The 17,839-nt window shown below is 46.7% G+C and overlaps 2 protein-coding genes across 3 annotated transcripts; both read right to left on the minus strand.

Annotated features, from left to right (window-relative positions):
• Window positions 1-112: 112 nt before the first annotated feature.
• Window positions 113-14,131, minus strand: LOC135808583 (putative phytanoyl-CoA dioxygenase). Of its 2 annotated transcripts, XM_065321801.1 has the most exons (11): window positions 13,824-14,128; window positions 8,892-9,028; window positions 8,300-8,479; window positions 7,678-7,754; window positions 6,365-6,461; window positions 5,488-5,601; window positions 3,783-3,932; window positions 2,208-2,348; window positions 1,514-1,647; window positions 1,001-1,085; window positions 113-519 (listed from the first exon to the last, which is right to left on the minus strand). In XM_065321801.1, the coding sequence occupies exons 1-11, from the start codon at window positions 13,966-13,968 to the stop codon at window positions 406-408; spliced, it is 1,374 nt and encodes a 457-aa protein (XP_065177873.1). In that variant the 5' UTR covers window positions 13,969-14,128; the 3' UTR covers window positions 113-405. The 2 variants fall into 2 exon arrangements, with proteins under 2 accessions (XP_065177873.1, XP_065177874.1); XM_065321802.1 differs by lacking the exon at window positions 5,488-5,601 and having other exon boundaries at window positions 13,824-14,131.
• Window positions 14,132-14,911: 780 nt separating this feature from the next.
• Window positions 14,912-17,509, minus strand: LOC135808581 (G-protein coupled receptor 179-like). The gene has a single exon (XM_065321798.1). It carries the CDS (start codon window positions 17,359-17,361, stop codon window positions 15,331-15,333), a length of 2,031 nt encoding a protein of 676 aa, XP_065177870.1. The 5' UTR covers window positions 17,362-17,509; the 3' UTR covers window positions 14,912-15,330.
• Between the last annotated feature and the right edge of the window lie 330 nt (window positions 17,510-17,839).

A 17,839-nucleotide genomic window follows, 5' to 3' on the forward strand; every position in this document is an offset into this window, starting at 1 on the left:
TCCGGCTGCATGTAATCTAGCCTATTTTGCACTAGTGTGACCTATGCTACCGGCATACCGGCAGCTAAACACAAAATAATGCAGTGCCCACGTTATTGCTGATATAAATATGTGGTTGGTAGTAGTAGGGTAGTGAGTCAACACTGAAAGATATACACCAGTTTTATGTGCAAAAGTGCAGATCTGATACTTTGGATATAACATTGGAGGTTAGCGTCAATATGCACTTGGAACACTAGGGACAGGCCCGCCGTCCTAGATGACTACATTATCATACTCCCATCGGAGTGTGTACAACATGATTTAAACAAGCACATAAAACGAGGCACTCAACTTTTAATGTACAAAGAGTCATGCGAACACGTACATGACAGAAGAAACACGACTAATTGATGGAGGAGCAGTCTATGTCTTCTTCTTAGCCTTGGCGCGGGGCACCTTCGGGTCCGCGGATGCCCATGCCTTGAGGGCAAACAGCTTCTTGCCCAGGTCAGTCAAGTCGACACCGGCTAGTTCAACCTACACGTACACAGTGTAAACACAGAGATAACACTGTGTTACATGTGTGTATTAAGACTCGCTGACTGAACAGACTGAAGACTCATGGATTAATCATGCATGCTCATATCACACGAGCGCATGCGAGACAGGAGACAGTTTTGGGAATGTCATCACACAGGAAAACAATACTAGTACATCGTTACACCACTGGCACTATGATAGGCATGTGGCGTCACCCGGATGATGTGGATACATGAATGCAAGGGTATCAGGCATGTAAATACATGAACACAGACAACAGCACAATAGGCACACGGCCACAGGAAACAACGTGAGGCACAGCACCCAGGGCATGCACAAGAAAGCAAACAATACATGATCCGCTAGGCAGCAGCAGGACAACAAAACAGCCTAAGGACTACGAGATCTCGTATACTTAGCAGCAGGACAGACACATCCATTACTGGTCACATCAGCCGGCGGAGCACCCGCAACATACCTTGTCCTTGATAAGCTGTCCACGATACTTAGCTCGTTCTGAGCGGAGGTTGATGGATGGGAACATCTTTACAAATTGAACATACCTGCAGAGGACATTGTAGGTCCACAGGGACTTGTCATAACACGAACCCACACATAGCCTAGAGGGATGATCCTTTCCCACCAACGACTACTATTCAAGACTTCAAGTACCATAGTACAATATATGTCAGTAGCCTATAGCGATAAGCAGCCCATAATTAAGTTCTATGTATTCCAGGAGGGTCATAGATGCTGCTAGATATCCGGAGAGCATCATCTACTCATGTACCGTAGAGCAGAGCTTTATCATAGATATCAGTCTGGTTGGTGAGAACTGAGTAGGCGGGAAAGCACCTAGTACAAACCACTGCATCAAACTTTAACAAACACGGACACACACACGAGCGCACACTCATACACACACGCACACACACACACACACACACACACACACACGAATACTCATATACGTAGCAGTGTTCTGACGTACCTTGCTCGCGTGCTGTTGTTGGGCCGACTGCCGTGCGCCACACGCTGGTCCCAGATGAGTAAGCTGCCAGCACGCATAGGTACTCTCTGGGGCTGTTTGTACATGGGATCATGGCCATGCACAGGTATAAAGTTCTACAAAGAGAACACAGAGATCACAGGTAACAACCAACCGTTTGAATGGTAAAGTAGTCGTTGTTGATGAAATCCAGCCAACTAAAACATCAGTACCCCGCAGCAGTACACAGACAACTGTCCCTGTGGGCTACAACTGTATGGTCCTGACCCTAGTTGAGCATGATGAGGCTGAATTTTGTTGGACATGACAGTAGTTTTAAAAAGCAGCACAGTCACGGAGAAGGTTGCAGGAGAAAACAAGTAGCTGTAGAGAGAGTTTGTTATTGCAGATTTAGATTTTATATTGCCCTAGGAATGGTCAAGGGTGAACACTTGTCAACTGCGCAAAGGTGTTGTTTGTTGCTCGGACCGCGGTCACGCTCTCAGCACCGAATATCACACCAGCCTTGTCGCACTATACATTGTGCCATGGTGGTCACAGGTGAATGCGTTTGAGTGTCGCTTCTCAACAGAGCCTACAATACAAAGTCATCGTGTGTGTGTGTGTGTGTGTCGTTATCACCGTTTGCATGAAACCTCAGATGCCCAGGAGGCAGGAGTGATTCTTAATTTCTTACCTTGTCCATAAAGTACTGGGCTATCAGGTCGCGCGTTGACCTGGACCAACTGGCCAGCTCCTTGTGAAAGCCCACGACAAGGTGAAAGCCGCCATCCTCCTCTAGGTTGTCAGCAAGATTCAACATTCCCTGCGTGTTCACCTGGATGACGGTAGACACACAGTGGAACAGGGAAGACAAAAAGTGGAACAGGGAAGACGAAAGTGGAACAGGGACGACACAAAGTGAAACAGGGAAGACAAAAAGTGGAACAGGGAAGACACAACATTTGTAAGAAAAAGTAGACCATGCTACTGAGCAGGGATGTACAGTGCTGCTCAATGAAATCCAACCTAGTGAGTGAACGCCACACCAAGCGCTGTGCAGCCTAGACCTGCAAACAATGGGAACTGGTGCAGGGCGCAAAGTTGACTCACCTGATCGGATTTTATCGAGCAGCACCGTAGTATATAATGGTAAAATGGACCTGTGCAGTGTGCACAGACATGGCCTTGCAGTATGTACAGTGCGAACACATACTGAGCTACAGGAGAAGACCAGTGTTCAGTTGCGGTCGATGCCTGACTGGGTTCAGGTTTCGAGTGTGCTATTCAATCCTTCCTCACCAGTTGTGATCAATGCCATTGCGGTCATATTGTCTGTTCATCGTATTCGACTTGAAAAGCATCTCGCGAGAGCACCCCACCTTGATTTTACAGCCAAGGGAAAGGAAAATCGTGTGGCAGAGTGCAACGAAGTTCGTACGGTGTGAGAACCTTAGTGTACTAAGGTCACATAGCAGGTTTTTGTGCGGAGCTCGTGTCCGCACGAAGGCAAATTGAGTACGGATTGACTGCACTATGTGCAATATGATTGTGTACAAGGTTCGTATCGTACAACCTACAGACAGGAAACCACCTCCACAACACGACCATGAAAGGATGAGATGGTGGGGCGCTCTGAGGATACTTTACGGTAATGCTACGAAAGGCCTAGTCAAAAACTAAAATTATGGCTTCTGTGTTTCGTGTGCTGATCGGACTGTCTGTTCTCTGTGCTTTGATCTTAGCTCCTGGCATCATACTGTATCAATTATGTGCTCCGGTTGGGTGCACCTCAATGCCTCATGCCATTATCGTATTTGTGCAGCGGGCTCTGATTTAGGTTCCGCTGGGGTCAGTTTCGCCGAGCCCGTCTTGCATAGTGTAGCTTTTCGGTAGTTGTTCTTGTGCGTGTGGAAGGAGGTTTTTAGCTGTACCCTTTTCGTTGGCTGTGCTGTGATGCATTGGCAATGTATTTATAGTACTTGTAATTCTTGGTACAAAGAGTCGGTTCTACTTCTAGTGAAAATACAGTCTTCTGCACTAGTGTGTGCAGATTGTTGAACAGTCAGACGTGCACAAGGTAGCACCGGACTGACAAGGAGTACTGAGACATTCCACAATAGTCTTGTGGTTTTGAAGCAATAAAATATGGGCTATTCGGTCTCCAAGCTTTCCCCCTTCACGAGGGTCCCGGATCTCCTGCCTCTTCATGGCCGCACCCATGTGGAATACTTCCTGACGCCCCTGTAAAGTGACAGCTCATTGCTCTTACCTGAGGCTCACTCTCCATGCCAATCTCGTTGTTCTCCAGAAAGAAGTCATTCGGATCGATATACTTCAGATCGGCGACGGAGCGCTGTGCCTCACGAGTACCCTGAACCATTACAAGGTCGTCGTCCAGCGTGTGACGCCACGGGTTTAGCTGTGGGCACCAGGGCACATATCCACACACATAGTTGTCAAATCCAACTTCAAACCCTTTCCCACCCACCACAAATACAATAAAAACTAAAAACTGTGTTTGGCGACCACTGTGAATAAAGACCTGTCTAAGGAGACTAGTTTTTTTTTCAGGATCAAAACCATGTTTCTACATCCATTTGACCTGTCTATAAAAGACCACGTGTGTAGGGGTATTCTGTGCACCATGGTTTGGTCAGTTAACTTAGGCTCCACTGTACAGGTGAAAGTTTACACACTAACAGCGACAGAGCAGTGGTTCAGCAGAAAGCAGTAGAAAGGCACGCAGAGCAGGAATAGTGGTCTGCCGTTAGCATTTCAAACGGAATGAAAGTTAGGAAATGTGAAGCAAAAATAGGTGAATCCCACTGATCAATCTCCAGACCGTTAGTGGTTTCAACTCTGTTAGATCTTGTCAACAGAGCTCATTGTGGCTGGCCGCAATCGATCGCAGTCAAACCTAGTGAACAACACGGCATTTAAACCGGCTCTATATACTTTCATAGAAGAAAAAAGGACCAAGGAACTACAAGTTACGCTATAATGTCCACTAACACCACCAGTAGCGTAACTTGTAGTTCCTTGGTCCTTTTCTTTTCTATAAATTTATCCTTGGCTCTCCATCCGAGTCCATCCTATATACAGTCAACTTCGCTAACAACGACTGCGGATATAACGACAATTCGCGAATAACGACAGCATTTCCATGCCCAGAGCAAAGTCCCTTCCAACTCTAATACATAACAGTTATAATGAGTTTGAAGAAGGGCTGAGGCTTCCTGCAGCTTCATCTGTGAAAAGAATTCGGGTGGACACACCCATTCCCATAGCGCTGCATATCACATCCGAACCAGTTCCGTTATTTTACAACGTTTCGGCACTTGGCCATCATCAGGTAATAACAATGAATACCGTGGAAGCCACACAAGAGCAGTATATACGCAGAGTGTAGCGCCAAAAAAGAAAAAAAAGAAAAAACGGCGCGCTCTTCTTCTCCGTGATGTGCACAGTTGCACCTTCTCTCTCTCCCCCCCCCCCCCCTTTGTATAGAGGTGACATAACTCGCATCATTTTATTTTTTGGCGCTACACTCTGCGCAACGCCATTCACAGAGCACAATGCGCGCTACCTTCTGCTGCTTCTCCTCCGTGATGTGCTAGTTGCGCCTTTTCTCTCTCTCTGTCATACTAGGTGACATAATTCGCATCTTTTTTGGCGCTACTCTCTGCGTATATACTGCTCTTGTGTGGCTTCCACGGTATTCATTGTTATTACCTGATGATGGCCAAGTGCCGAAACGTTGTAAAATAACGGAACTGGTTCGGATGTGATATGCAGCGCTATGGGAATGGGTGTGTCCACCCGAATTCTTTTCACAGTTATAATGAGACTTCGGGTATAACGACACTTCGGGAATAAGGACACTTTTTTGATGCCCCGCCGGATGTCGTTATAAGCGAAGTTGATTGTACTTTTGAGCAAGTACATGTACTTGTCACAAGGATCACCATTCTTACATCCCAGTGTAAGGAGTATGCCGTCTTCCACTTCTTGCGAGGCTTGACCAAGCGGTTCTTGGCATTGCGCAGCGGACGGAACAGGCCCAGGCGATCGTGACTGACCATCAGATCCTGGGCACGGGGCATGAGAAGATAAGAAGAGAAAAGAACTCTTCATGCTTGTACAGCCATGTGTACAACAACTAAACAAGTTATGTACTCAAGGCAGAGCAACAGAGACCAATATGGCAATATCTTTCTCGTGACTCCGAGTTTCGTGTTCAAAAACACTCATCAGACGAAAGTCAAGTCATGTACATGTACATGCACTTCAGACCTTATGGCCATACCATACGGCTCATAGCTGATCTGCTTCCTAGATTCCCCGATGCCGGCTTGGGGAGGTCTTCATTACAGTTTACAAAATGCAGCATATCAGTGCCAAACAGCAACTGACTAGTACTATATGTAGCACAGCACAGCACAGCACAGCACAGCACAGCACAGCACAGCACAGCACAGCACAGTGTCATGTAACTTAGCATGACTGGAAGTACACTGCTGGCAACTGAAATCCGACCCCTAAGCGGTGCGCTCACATCGCAAAGACCCAACACGGGATAGTAAACCTACGAAACACTGTAGAGACCGCTAGAATGTGAACACATCGCTCAGGGGTTGGATTTCAGTTGCCAGCCCTGTAAGTGTCTGTCTAGTATTACAACTACTCCTCTTCAGACAGCTAGCTGCTTGAACCTTGCTAGGTCTTACCAGCGGAGGCCAGAGTGACTGGCCCAACCAATCACAATAAAGTCAACAGAGCAGCAAAGCAATCTTTAAATCGTACGGCCCCGACATCAAAAGTCACCAAAACAGCGGTAGAAACATTGCTTACCTTGCGCTCCATGATGTTGGCAAAAGCCTCGTACACATTGGGATTCTGACGGTTTAGAAGGGCTTGGCGGGTGAAGACGGGCAACGCACCTACAATGCTGAACAAGGAACAGGAATAACAGCTTTGCATGCTGTAGTAGGAGGTACGAACGGGCATTTTGAAAATTCATATTCATGGAAAGCAGTGCACATGACCTGATGTTTTTACTCTATAAGGCTGTGATCAACCTGCACGCCACAAACTGCTCCCAAGAATCTGACGATATCGGTGTTCACAATTACAGTCCGTATCGCCTATAAGGTTGGCGGCTATAGTAATATACCGGATATAGTGATCAATTTCTCAAATTCATTTTCATTTGCCATAACTAAGTATACACAGTTATCGCGTATGGTAATAATCGTCTATAGTAATATATCGCCTATAGTGATCAAATTCTTATTTCAAAAGACCTTTATTACATTATTTTTGCATCGGTTATAGTGATTGATGTAAAATCAAGCGATGTTAGAGGAGAACAGGGTGTTGCTTTTTCGTGAAGAGCTTGTCCAGTGAGTGTTGTTTGGTGAGTTTTGCTCGTACAAGTTGCCAAAATATGCCTCCATCGTGAGGAAATGCTGATTTTCTGTGTCAGGAGCTACAGCCAGCTACATGACATTGTACATGTATGTAGTGCGTATGTGCACGGCGCGCTGAGTCGTTTGACATCCCACTCGCATACATTACATGCAGTATCGGTCGTAGTAATATATCGCTTATAGTTATAGTGATAAAATGCTCAAAATCAAACACCAACGCTATCGGCGATACTGACTGTACTTATTTGAGTCAATAAATCCCCTCCCAACAGCATCCGAGGATACTGACAAAAAAAAAACAGGTGAACATGAGTGGACACGTTACATATGATTGTGGAAAAAAGGCAAGGTGCAAGGCACAAGGGGTGTGGAGAACAGAATGATGTGAGCATAGAAACTTAGCATGAAACATGCAAATACACGCAAAGGTCAGCAACAAGTCAGCACAGTCCTTACACAGCGTCAGCTCATAGATATGACAGGTACGAGTGAAAACCACTGCCCTGACTTGCTAATGTAGCACCGCTCGACATTGCCAGAAATCTTGCACAACAAATTACGCACTGATTATCCCAACAGTGTAGACTTCAACTCAGTCTTCAAGCCAAGAATCCAATGCCATAACCCTATTATTTGAGCACAACCGGACACACGAATACAGGCCCTGTGCGGACATCTACAGCATGGTGTGATTGCACCTAAGGTGTACGGGTAGTTCGCTGTTATCACACCTACCCAGCTCCATCCAAGGGCGGCCAGTCATTGCTCCACGACGAGGGGTCATCGCGGCGTATCCGTGACTTGTTCAGCACCTGACAGGGAGTGTGCCATACGCAACGATACAAGAATACATGTACAATGAAACCTCGTTAAGAAGAACACTGATAAGACAAACTTTCGCTTTAGAAGAACTAGTATCCATAACTCGATTGGATAAATCACTGTGTATTCACTGGGTATAGGATATGGATAAGAACTCTCGTTATTGCGAACAAATACCACCGGTCCCTTGGCGTTCGCCCTAAAGAGGTTTGACTATATACCGGTGCAATGCGATCAACAGATCAACCTGGGAACAGCAAGTCAAGAGAAAAAGGCCAAGGTCGCATTTCACACCAACACAATGAGTCATGGGCCTCTTCGCACCGAATACGGATGATCTCACAGCGATTGTTATGAATGCAATACAAGTACCAGAGAGTTTAAGGTTCTAGTGGTGCAGACAGGCCAGTCATCACAGGGTGATCACTCTGCATGCATGTGCAGACTTGTACAGGCCATGGTAATGTGAAAAGCAATGCATTCCAACGGCACGCTCCCCAAGCAACTGCTCAAGAGTCACACCACCACTACTAACCTTTCCAAGTTGGTCAGGCGTCACAAGCCTGTTAACATGATCCACCATCATGGGTGGCAGCCATCGGTGAAGTTCATAGCCCCGATCTTCAATGTACTCCCACATCTCATCAATAGACTGATTGCAGGCTTCCTGGGAAATGGCATCGCGGATCACGACGAATCCGTGCTGCTTGAAAAACTGCAAGAAGACAGGCGCCCCGACGTAAGTTAGGCAATGCACAAGAGTGTGGGGGTGGATTGGGGGGGGGGGGGGGGGGGTATGCAACTGCATCATCATTGCATGGTTTTGAATTAAGTGGCATCACAAGCTCTGCTTTGCTGCTCAATGTAAAAGCAGATACATGTACATGTATGGTGATGGCAATCGTATAACCTAATAGAAATCTGCTCTGGAACCTGCAGGCTTACTTCACATCTCAGTCTCTGCAAGGTTATCCCCAAGACATTCTATCAGCGGTTTCAATAGTGCTCAGCATTGAAGAAACCCAAGAAAGTGTGATCTAGACATCTGGTACGAAAAACACACGAATAAACGGGTTTCAGCGACATGCCTGACAATGACACTCTCCACATAAGGCAAGGCACCTTACCGTGCGATACGCTTCGGCCTCATCCAGATTGAAGCTCTGAACGTAACGCGGATCATCCTTATCACGGGGTATAGGGATAAGGGCAGCGGAATGAATGTCGTCCGGGTCAAGCTTTATCACCTCTTCCATCGTGGCACCTGTACGCATACCACAAGTTCACAACCGACAATCATACACCACGTACACGTACATACAAGACACATTACTGATGACATTGAGCCGGGCCAACACCCCCTCCCTACAATCCTATCGCAAAAGTTCAGCAATAGTGGTGGCAAGGTAAATACGGTTAGGTCTGGCACCCAGCAAGCACACTACATGCACACAGTCACCACCGACACACGACCAATGGAGGTTATGCGAACGGGGTCATGGTGGCGAGCTTATGGGTGCTATCTGCTATGTATGCAACGCAAGTGGCTAGTACTACATGTATAGTGAGCACAGCGCTGTACCGTGATTTTGCCAAAGCATCTCAACTGATGATGCAATCGCAAAACCTACTTATAGTATGGGACCCACTTCCTCCTAATTTGTACTCCAAGTTACATGTACTTCCTCAGCAAACTAAAGCTCTTGGCGCACTCTTTCCACAATCGTCAATCACAGGACCTGAGTTTAGTTCAGGGGGACAACACACAGGGGTCTACTGGCATGGCATTCGCTTCTATACTTTATAGTATAAGCGTAGCATGTGTAGTGCATAGTGTTTGTCGCCGTATTGTCTCTCTCTCTCTCTTTCTCTCTCTCTCTCTCTCTCTCTCTCTCTCTCTCTCTCTCTCTTTCTCTTTCTCTCTCTCTTCTCTCTCTCTCTCTCTCTCTCTCTCTCTCTCTCTCTCTCTCTCTCTCTCTCTCTCTCTCTCTCTCATCTGTATTATATGCACATGCTCGTTGTAAAATAAATCAGTCCTTGTCTTATCCCGCAAGGGACTCCTGCATGGCGTGCAGGCTGAACACAACAGCATGCATCACATGGGAAAGCATACGCACAGTTACGCAGAGAGCAAAAGTCCGGGCTAGCACCGCAGCTTCTGAAAACCAGGAGTGACAGTCAGACTTCACTCGCCGCCGCTGTCCAATACTACATGTAGTGGGATGCTGCACTGTTTAATACCTACAACTGTGCATAGGGCACTGGGTATGTAACAGGCTTGTCTTCACATGTGGGTAACAGGCTTGTTTAACTACTAGTACTTCTTTTTTGAAGTAGGTAAATCCCACGAATTGGCGGCGTGTCACGTCCTGCCCCGCCAACGTCCCTCTCCCAGTTGATCTTGCTACTGGTAACAATTGCTACGGCGGAACCTACTCGTGAACAAGCACAGGTGACTTGTGGTGAAACTGTACATCAAGTACCGTATTTCCCCGATTGTAAGACGCATCCCCATTTTCAGGTCCTTGTCATATCGTTTCAATATATTCACTTCAGTAGTGAGTCATGCTCGATTGTAAGTCGCACCCCCCCCCCCCCCTTTGTTGGGAATGAAGTTTAGTGTAAAAAGGTGCGACTTACAATCGGGGAAATACAGTACGCCTTTTTTCATTTGGTGTGTTGCACGGATGCCAGTAGGATACAGGTAGGCAGCACACAATTCAGACTGACTGGTCCAGCAAACTGAACACGAGTCCAACAATACAATGTCATGTGCTCCTAACAACTCTTCACACACTATTCAAAATCCGTTCGCTGACCAAACAATGCCATGGTTGATTGCCTGACAGTAATTCGGCTAAATTAAAGCCTGACCAGCCACACCAATATAGCGTGAGAGTGACCTTGTAAATCTTTTAAAATTAGCTCACTCATTTTTATGTTCGACTTCAACATCCCAAGAACTCAGTACTGGCTTAAGGTGGCAGTCTGGGTTCAGAGGGTCAAAAAACAAAGTTTCGATTTTCTGTATTTTTTCACTGGCAGCGTCTTGTGTATGGTCCAAAGGGTTTATCCTGAAAATTTGAGCGTAATCGGGTGCTTCCTTCCGGAGATATAGCCGCGCAAAGTCTGCACAATTGTTTTTGAAATACTGAAATATCAGCAAATTTCTACAAAATTTAGGTTTGCACACTATTCCGATTTTTACCGTCAATCTTTGAGCGATTTCATTAAAATTTTCTGGAGCGACTCCTGGTACTCCTCTGCGCTGCAGACTGACAGCCGCGCACGATCTTTGTCACCATGGCAACCAAGATAACTTTTGCGCATGCGCAAATTCAAAAAAATTCAAATTTCGACTCTCATGATCTCAGCTGATCGCTCTGCTGTTGAAACTAGTTACTTTTGGAGTAATTGTTTTGGAGTAATTGTTTCTTGGAGCTAACCCCTTCGTTGGCTACTATGGGGAAGTCTAGAGCCAAGGGAAAGCCCGGACGATCTAAGAAAAGGAAAAGAACGTTCTATGGAGTGTCTCAGGCGCCGAAGGCTCCCTCTGGTGAAATTTCGCCTGCAAAACAAATTCCTGACTTGCCACTGTCTGATGACGACCTTGAAGTGTCAGCTGAAGCCACGTCTTCAAACAGCGATAGTGATGGAAGTGGCGGTGAAGTCGACAGCAGTTCCTCCGACAGTGACTTGGATGAAGAGTGTGAGGAAGGGGCGCATGGATTTCGCCTGATTGATCTCGAGTGCCTTCAGCAGCTTTTGTCAGCTGCAGTTTGTTGCAGTGGCTGTAATGGCGCAGTCACGATCAGCGAATCGCAACGGGGAGGCCTTGCATCATGCCTGGAGCTTTCCTGTGTTAACTGCGGCGACATAGCAAGCGAATTTATGTCCAAGAAGTTCAATCGGGTCTGGGAGGTGAACAGACGAGCAGTATTCGGAATGCGACTGATTGGCCGTGGACGTCAATCAATGGTAAAGCTGGCGGGTGCACTGAATATGCCATCACCTATGAGTCGGTCGACATTTTACAGCCATGCTAAAGGCCTGCATTCCGCGTCCAAGAGCGTCGCTGAGCGTAGCATGACTGAGGCAGCTGAGAAAGCAGTGTCCGCAGCAGATGGGGGTAGCGATATCGCTGCTTCCTATGACGGTACCTGGATGCGCCGAGGATTCGCATCGCTCTTCGGAGCCTTCACTATAATTGCATATGATGTCGGCAAAGTGGTGGACTGCGAAGTGCTTTCAAAGTTTTGCCACAAGTGCACGCACTTGGCGTCTAGAAAAGAGAAGGGAGAGCTAACCAAAGATGACTATGATCGACAGATTGCCGAACACGATTGCTCAGTCAACACCACTGTATCAGCTCCTGCCATGGAGAGTGCAGCCGCCAAGACTCTGTGGGCCAGGTCCTTTGAGAGCCGCAAGCTGAGGTACACCACCTACATTGGTGATGGAGATACCAAGAGTTTTAAGGCTGTGCGTGACGCTTGTCCGTATGGGCCCGAGGTGCCTGTAGTCAAGGAGGAATGTGTCGGCCACGTTCAAAAACGCATCGGTACCAGCCTAAGAAAGCTGAAGAAAAACCTTGCGGGCAAGAAGCTTGCTGATGGGCGCACTATAGGCGGACGTGGTCGCCTCACGGATGCCATGATCGACAAGCTGCAAGCCTACTATGGCATGGCTGTGCGGAACAACAGCGGAGACTTGCAAGCCATGGCCAGGGCCATATGGGCATCCCTCATGCATCGTGCATCCAGCGACAGTAAACCTCAGCACCAGTATTGTCCGCCTGGAATTAACAGCTGGTGTAGATGGCAGCAGCAACAGGCAGGTGGTGATGTCTACGCCCACCACAATATCCTGCCAGAGGCAGTATGGAAGGAACTGAAGCCGGTCTACATTCGGTTGTCCGACCGGAGTTTGCTCGAGCGCTGCCAGAAGGGTGCTACGCAGAATCGCAACGAAGCGTTCAATGGACTCGTGTGGCAGTTGTGTCCAAAGACAGGCTTTGCATCCGCTCCCACTGTCCAGATGTGCGTCTACCTGGCCGTGGCCTGGTTCAATGATGGAGGTGTGGCAGTGAAACGCGTTCTGGACGAGATGGGCCTCCCTACTGGACACCATACGACACGTCTCATCAAGCTGCTAGACCGTGAGAGACAGGCACATGCTGCCAGAAAGAAGTCAGAAGAAGGGAAGAGGTCACGAAAGAAGCGAAGGAGGATCAGGAAAGGCATCCAGGATGAGCAGCAAGAGGAAGAAGGTTTGACATATGAAGCTGGTGGCTTCGACTAAGTTCTAGTAAGTTCTAGTTGGACAGACATACCTCCATCTGTACTTGCACAGAGCACTTTTTTTCTCCATTTTCCACTGAGTCCCGTACCTCTTAGACAGCGTAGCGAAGAACCTGTAAGTCACAGACCCCATAAACCATACATTTTTGGAAACTGTGAGCATTTATCAAGGTGCTAAGTGTCATGGATTTTTATATTTGTCTAGTAGCTTTGAGTAAAGTGCTACTGATCGAGGACCTAAATTTTGCGCGATTGCATGATTTTTGTTTGACAGCTTGAGTACTTTGTTCTGAATATGATTTCAAAATTCCGCTCCACTTAGCACCTAGGTATATGTGAAGGAAATCCTGTGGAGCACTCAGTTTCTACCCAGCTTCTTTCTGCGTTTGCATATTGCGTCTAAGGTATTGGTGGTACGGCATAATCGCAGATTTGACTATTGTGTCTGCGGATTCCCATGTGTGAGCTTGATTTATACTTCATTGGACTTAGTGAAATACACTGGGTATGTGGTCAAGATTTGAGCAAAATTCATCAATTATTATGGAAGTTACGGCTGTGTTCATGCGGTCGGGCCGCGAACCCAGACTGCCACCTTAATCTACTCAGTTTGTGTGTTTTTTTAAACAGTTTGGAAATATCACAAGACCCTTTTTTAGGGCTCATGTGTGACAGCCAGGGAATCGTATCTAAACGTTTGGGCACGACTCCCTGGTGACAGCAGGGCTGAAAACGTCTGTGCGTGCAGTAGGTTAGTACCTGCTGGTGGGGGCGCTGGATCACCATGTACCAATGTGTAGTGATACAGCCGCAGCAGGTCCTCTTGTGTAGCGCTTGTCCATGCAACTGTCAGTATACTGGCCAACACCACCAAGCAGTGCTGGATCAGCGTCTCAACTTGCATCTTCTCCACTGGCTACTAGTATTAGTATTACTGCAATAATTGGTGGGACATTTAGCCCAGTTCTATACTAGTGGTGGCAAGTACTCTACAATAACATATCCAACTAACCCCAACACCAGGGAAGACAAACGAGAGAGCAAGAAGACACAGAACACATAGTCATTGCATGAAAATATCGAATGTATGAAAAACTGACTTGAACAGCTTTTCACTTTTCAGCTGTTTGATAGAGACATGATAGTCGCGTTTTTCATGCTTTGGGTTTGCGCCGCAAAGGCGTCCTGTCAAAAATGTACGTGTACACAGTCACATGTACGGTCCTAAAAAAAATACATTGTAATAATAAAAAAAACATGCTCGTACAGTCCTGAAAAAGACGGACTTCTAGCTGCGCTAGCTTTTGCCCATAAATGGGTCAAACCTAGCCATTGCAATATTGGCGGACTATGCTCGGCTATCGTCAAATACTATAATAATGTTAGCAAACTGATCAAATGTTCAGAGTGAAAAAACCACAGAAAAAGATTTAAAAAATTTCAATAATAATTATTATAGTTTTCATCCACTATTAAAATGTAGTACCACAATAGAAGGTATATTCTGATAAACTTTGAGATAAGCAGTAAGCATGGCAGGCTCACCGCATCCACTAAAAATACTCTATTTTGATAACCACAGATGTATGGTATATTCACCTTTATAAAATTATAATAGAAATCCCCTGGTAGTCAGTCTTGGGTATAGTCGTATCAGGGTAGTCAAATGGAAACCATTATCCGCTAGCATGAAGACCGCGACTGGTCTATTCATGTATCTGCTTAAAAATTAGATTAGACAAACCGTGTTTTCTTAGCAATGCACGACTAGTCTCAATTTCCACTCAACTGGCAAAACCTTTTTCCGCAAAGGGAAAAGATGAAAATTAATATCGTGTGTGCACTCAAGTGCCACCAAATGTTCTCAGAGTTTCCAACCGGTTGTAGTGTGAATATGTCGGTGTGCAGTACTCTGAAAGCAAATAACAGCTATGAACAACCATGACATAGCTAGAACTTGTTGAACTAAAAACAGCAATTTATTAAAATATGATAGGCGTTGGCTCTCAGCGGAAATACTTCTGGTGCTTACTGTAAAAGCCATTGTTCTAACGAGGCGCATATTTAACGATTTCCCAAAATTGACTAGTTTACGTGCACTCACTCATTCTCAACGCTCAATAGGACAGTATATGTATCGATTTCTGTATAACGATTTCTATTTTAACTACAGATTTCTCCTCGCTAACTCGCTAGAGTTAGCACTTCGTTATATATATGACTTTCCCAGTACCTGGTAAGTTAGCAGAGCACTAAATCGCACCAATCACACTATGGCCTCCTCCATATCCTGAGTACCGGTCACTGTAATCTTCACCGGCGACGGCAACACTAGTTCTGATTCATCCACCTCTTGCACATCACTGTATCGTGAGGTCGGTGAGGTAGCCATAGTTTTCATCTGGGTGGTCACAATGACAGCCGGGCCACTGTTTTTACTGGAGCAGACGCCAACTCTTGCGGGCGTGCTGTGACGCCGCTCCAGCTCAAAGCTATTGGTTGTGAGCGAGCTCAAGCCAGCACTGCTAGTGCAGGCTGGAAATACGACGACGTCTTCATTAGTCGTGATACTGGTCGAAGAAAGAGGGCAGAGGGAAGTGACGGGTGGATTCTCAGAAGCCTCGGATATGGTTCCTAACGAGCTTATGGAACTCTTTGCGACCAATGATGACACACCAGATGATCTAGGACAGTCACGTGATACAAGTGAAGCAGCACCAGACCGCAGTGGTAACGATTGAGAACGTTGGGTTCTCGCTGGTTGACCATCACCACTGCCTGTGGATTTGCGTGGTAGTAAAAATACAGATCTACTAATATACCCGATCAAGCCGCGTAGAGATGGTTTTGAATCATACGCAGAATTGTACTCACTGGCAAGACGGCGTTGCTCGCCACCTTTCATTGAAAACGCATATCCCGGCGCAGAGTCTGGGTGCTGCTGTGCCCAGTCCAGGATGCTGTCGCGATGCACCGAGTCCAGCGAGACTGTGCCGCGGCGACGGAGCGCTGTAGCGCAGGTGTCGCGCATCAAACGCATCTCAGCTGTGGTGGCCTTGCTGAGTGCTAGCTTCTCTTTGGTTGGCCACTCGACCCGCCGGACTTTGGGTAAGTAAAGAACGGCTGGCATGACGCCAAATTGGAAGAACACCTCCAGAGACCGCACTGCATACTGAATATCAGGTGTGGTCTCCAGCACTGCCTTGCCAATGAACACTAAGATTTCAATCAGGCTCGACAGGTAGACAATGATGGAGATCTCCCGGCTCTCCGCATGATCACTTAGTACTCGTCGAACCTTGAAGCACAGGAAACTATTAAACAATACTACAGTCAAATGAACTACTAGCCGGAAGTACTTGAAGCTCTTATCGTTGCAGCGATCAAAGTAGTAGGGCTGGTGGTCAATGATCTCTTTGTCTTCTTCGACTGTCAATATATCCGCACTTGTTGCCACAGATAGCACAACACAGAATAGCAAAACGAACACAACCAGATACAGAGCTAGGTCGTTGTTCGTCAATCGTGTCTTACCACGCGGTTTGATCATGGCCTTGTTGCTGAAGATCTGTTCAACCCTCCAGCTCTTCAGCAGTATGCTGCCATAGCTCAGGGCAAATCCAACTTCAACTGTCCAGTGGAACATGATACATGTCACTTTCGATGTCTGGCTCTCTCCAAATAGGCCAGCAAATGCCAACAAGCAGCCACTCAGAATCACCACCAAGAACTGCCAGCTTGCCGACCTAATCGGGGCCTCCTTCCGTTTTACAATGACATAGATGAGCAATGCGACGATGAGGACCACTGCTAGACTATTGACAATGTGAAACGGAAGCACGATAGCTAGCTTTGTCTTGTAGCGACAATCGTCCTGGCTGGATGTGCATGTCCGGCAGCGATTGGGACACTTCTCGCACTTGAAGTACTGCAGCTCAGCGAGAATACCTGCCTCGCATGAACTAGCGCTCAAATTGCGCACTCTTTCCGACAGCTGAAATCCACTGATGGATTCAGAGTTGTTAGAATGAGGGTAGTAGAAACCTTCCTTGCACTTGCACACATAGTTACCATCGCGTAGTTTAAAATCGTTCGTGTCAATGACGGTTTGACACTGTGACGTAGCCAGATCACACATGTTTGTGTCTGCAAACACGTTTGCACCTGTAAAGTTCGCTATGTTGGCAGAGCATTGGCTGATCTGTATCCTCCCAAGATCAATATCAATTCCAGCCATTCCCAGATAGTGTACTGTTTTGTTGTGGTACACTGCCACTGGTGCTGCATAGGTTACCATCCAGGTAAAACCAAGATCACAGTCGAAGTATGGGTTCACCCATAGAGAGTCAGTGTACCTTGTGTGTACTGGGCAAACGACATCATCCGGGATTTCACAGCTCTCGGCGGATTCCAGTAGCGTCAAGTTGCCACGTGGACACAGACGACGGCATGCTCCACCCAGCCATGCATCTGTCTTTTGGATGCTGGAATTTTGAAGAAATTCCTTGGCTGTTTCGTACCACGCCGGCGCATCAGCATCGTCGGACACTCTATGTAAGGTACTGATATGGTGACCATTTTCTCCCTCATCAATACTTAGATTCCGAGGGAAATAGAAACACTCACTTCCAGTGTACACACCATTGCCCAAACAGCCTCCTACAGCAAAGATATTGTCAGTCAGAGCACTACTTCTTGCTCTTGTAGCAAACAATATATTTCCCTCACGAAAGAAGTTTGTAGTTTCCAGCTGGTTGCATCTGTGGTTGATAAAA

The sequence above is a fragment of the Sycon ciliatum genome, chromosome 2 (assembly GCF_964019385.1).
Source record: "Sycon ciliatum chromosome 2, ocSycCili1.1, whole genome shotgun sequence".
Classification (NCBI taxonomy): Eukaryota; Metazoa; Porifera; class Calcarea; order Leucosolenida; family Sycettidae; genus Sycon; species Sycon ciliatum.

Coding starts and splice junctions, on each gene's coding strand:
- LOC135808583 (XM_065321801.1), bottom strand. CDS start 13,968: ATGCAAGTTGAGACGCTGATCCAGCACTGCTTGGTGGTGTTGGCCAGT. Junction 9,029..13,823: donor TCCAGCGCCCCCACCAGCAG/GTACTAACCTAC, acceptor GTATGCGTACAG/GTGCCACGATGGAAGAGGTG. Junction 6,462..7,677: donor CCGCCCTTGGATGGAGCTGG/GTAGGTGTGATA, acceptor TTCCTTGTTCAG/CATTGTAGGTGCGTTGCCCG.
- LOC135808581 (XM_065321798.1), bottom strand. CDS start 17,361: ATGGTAACCTATGCAGCACCAGTGGCAGTGTACCACAACAAAACAGTA.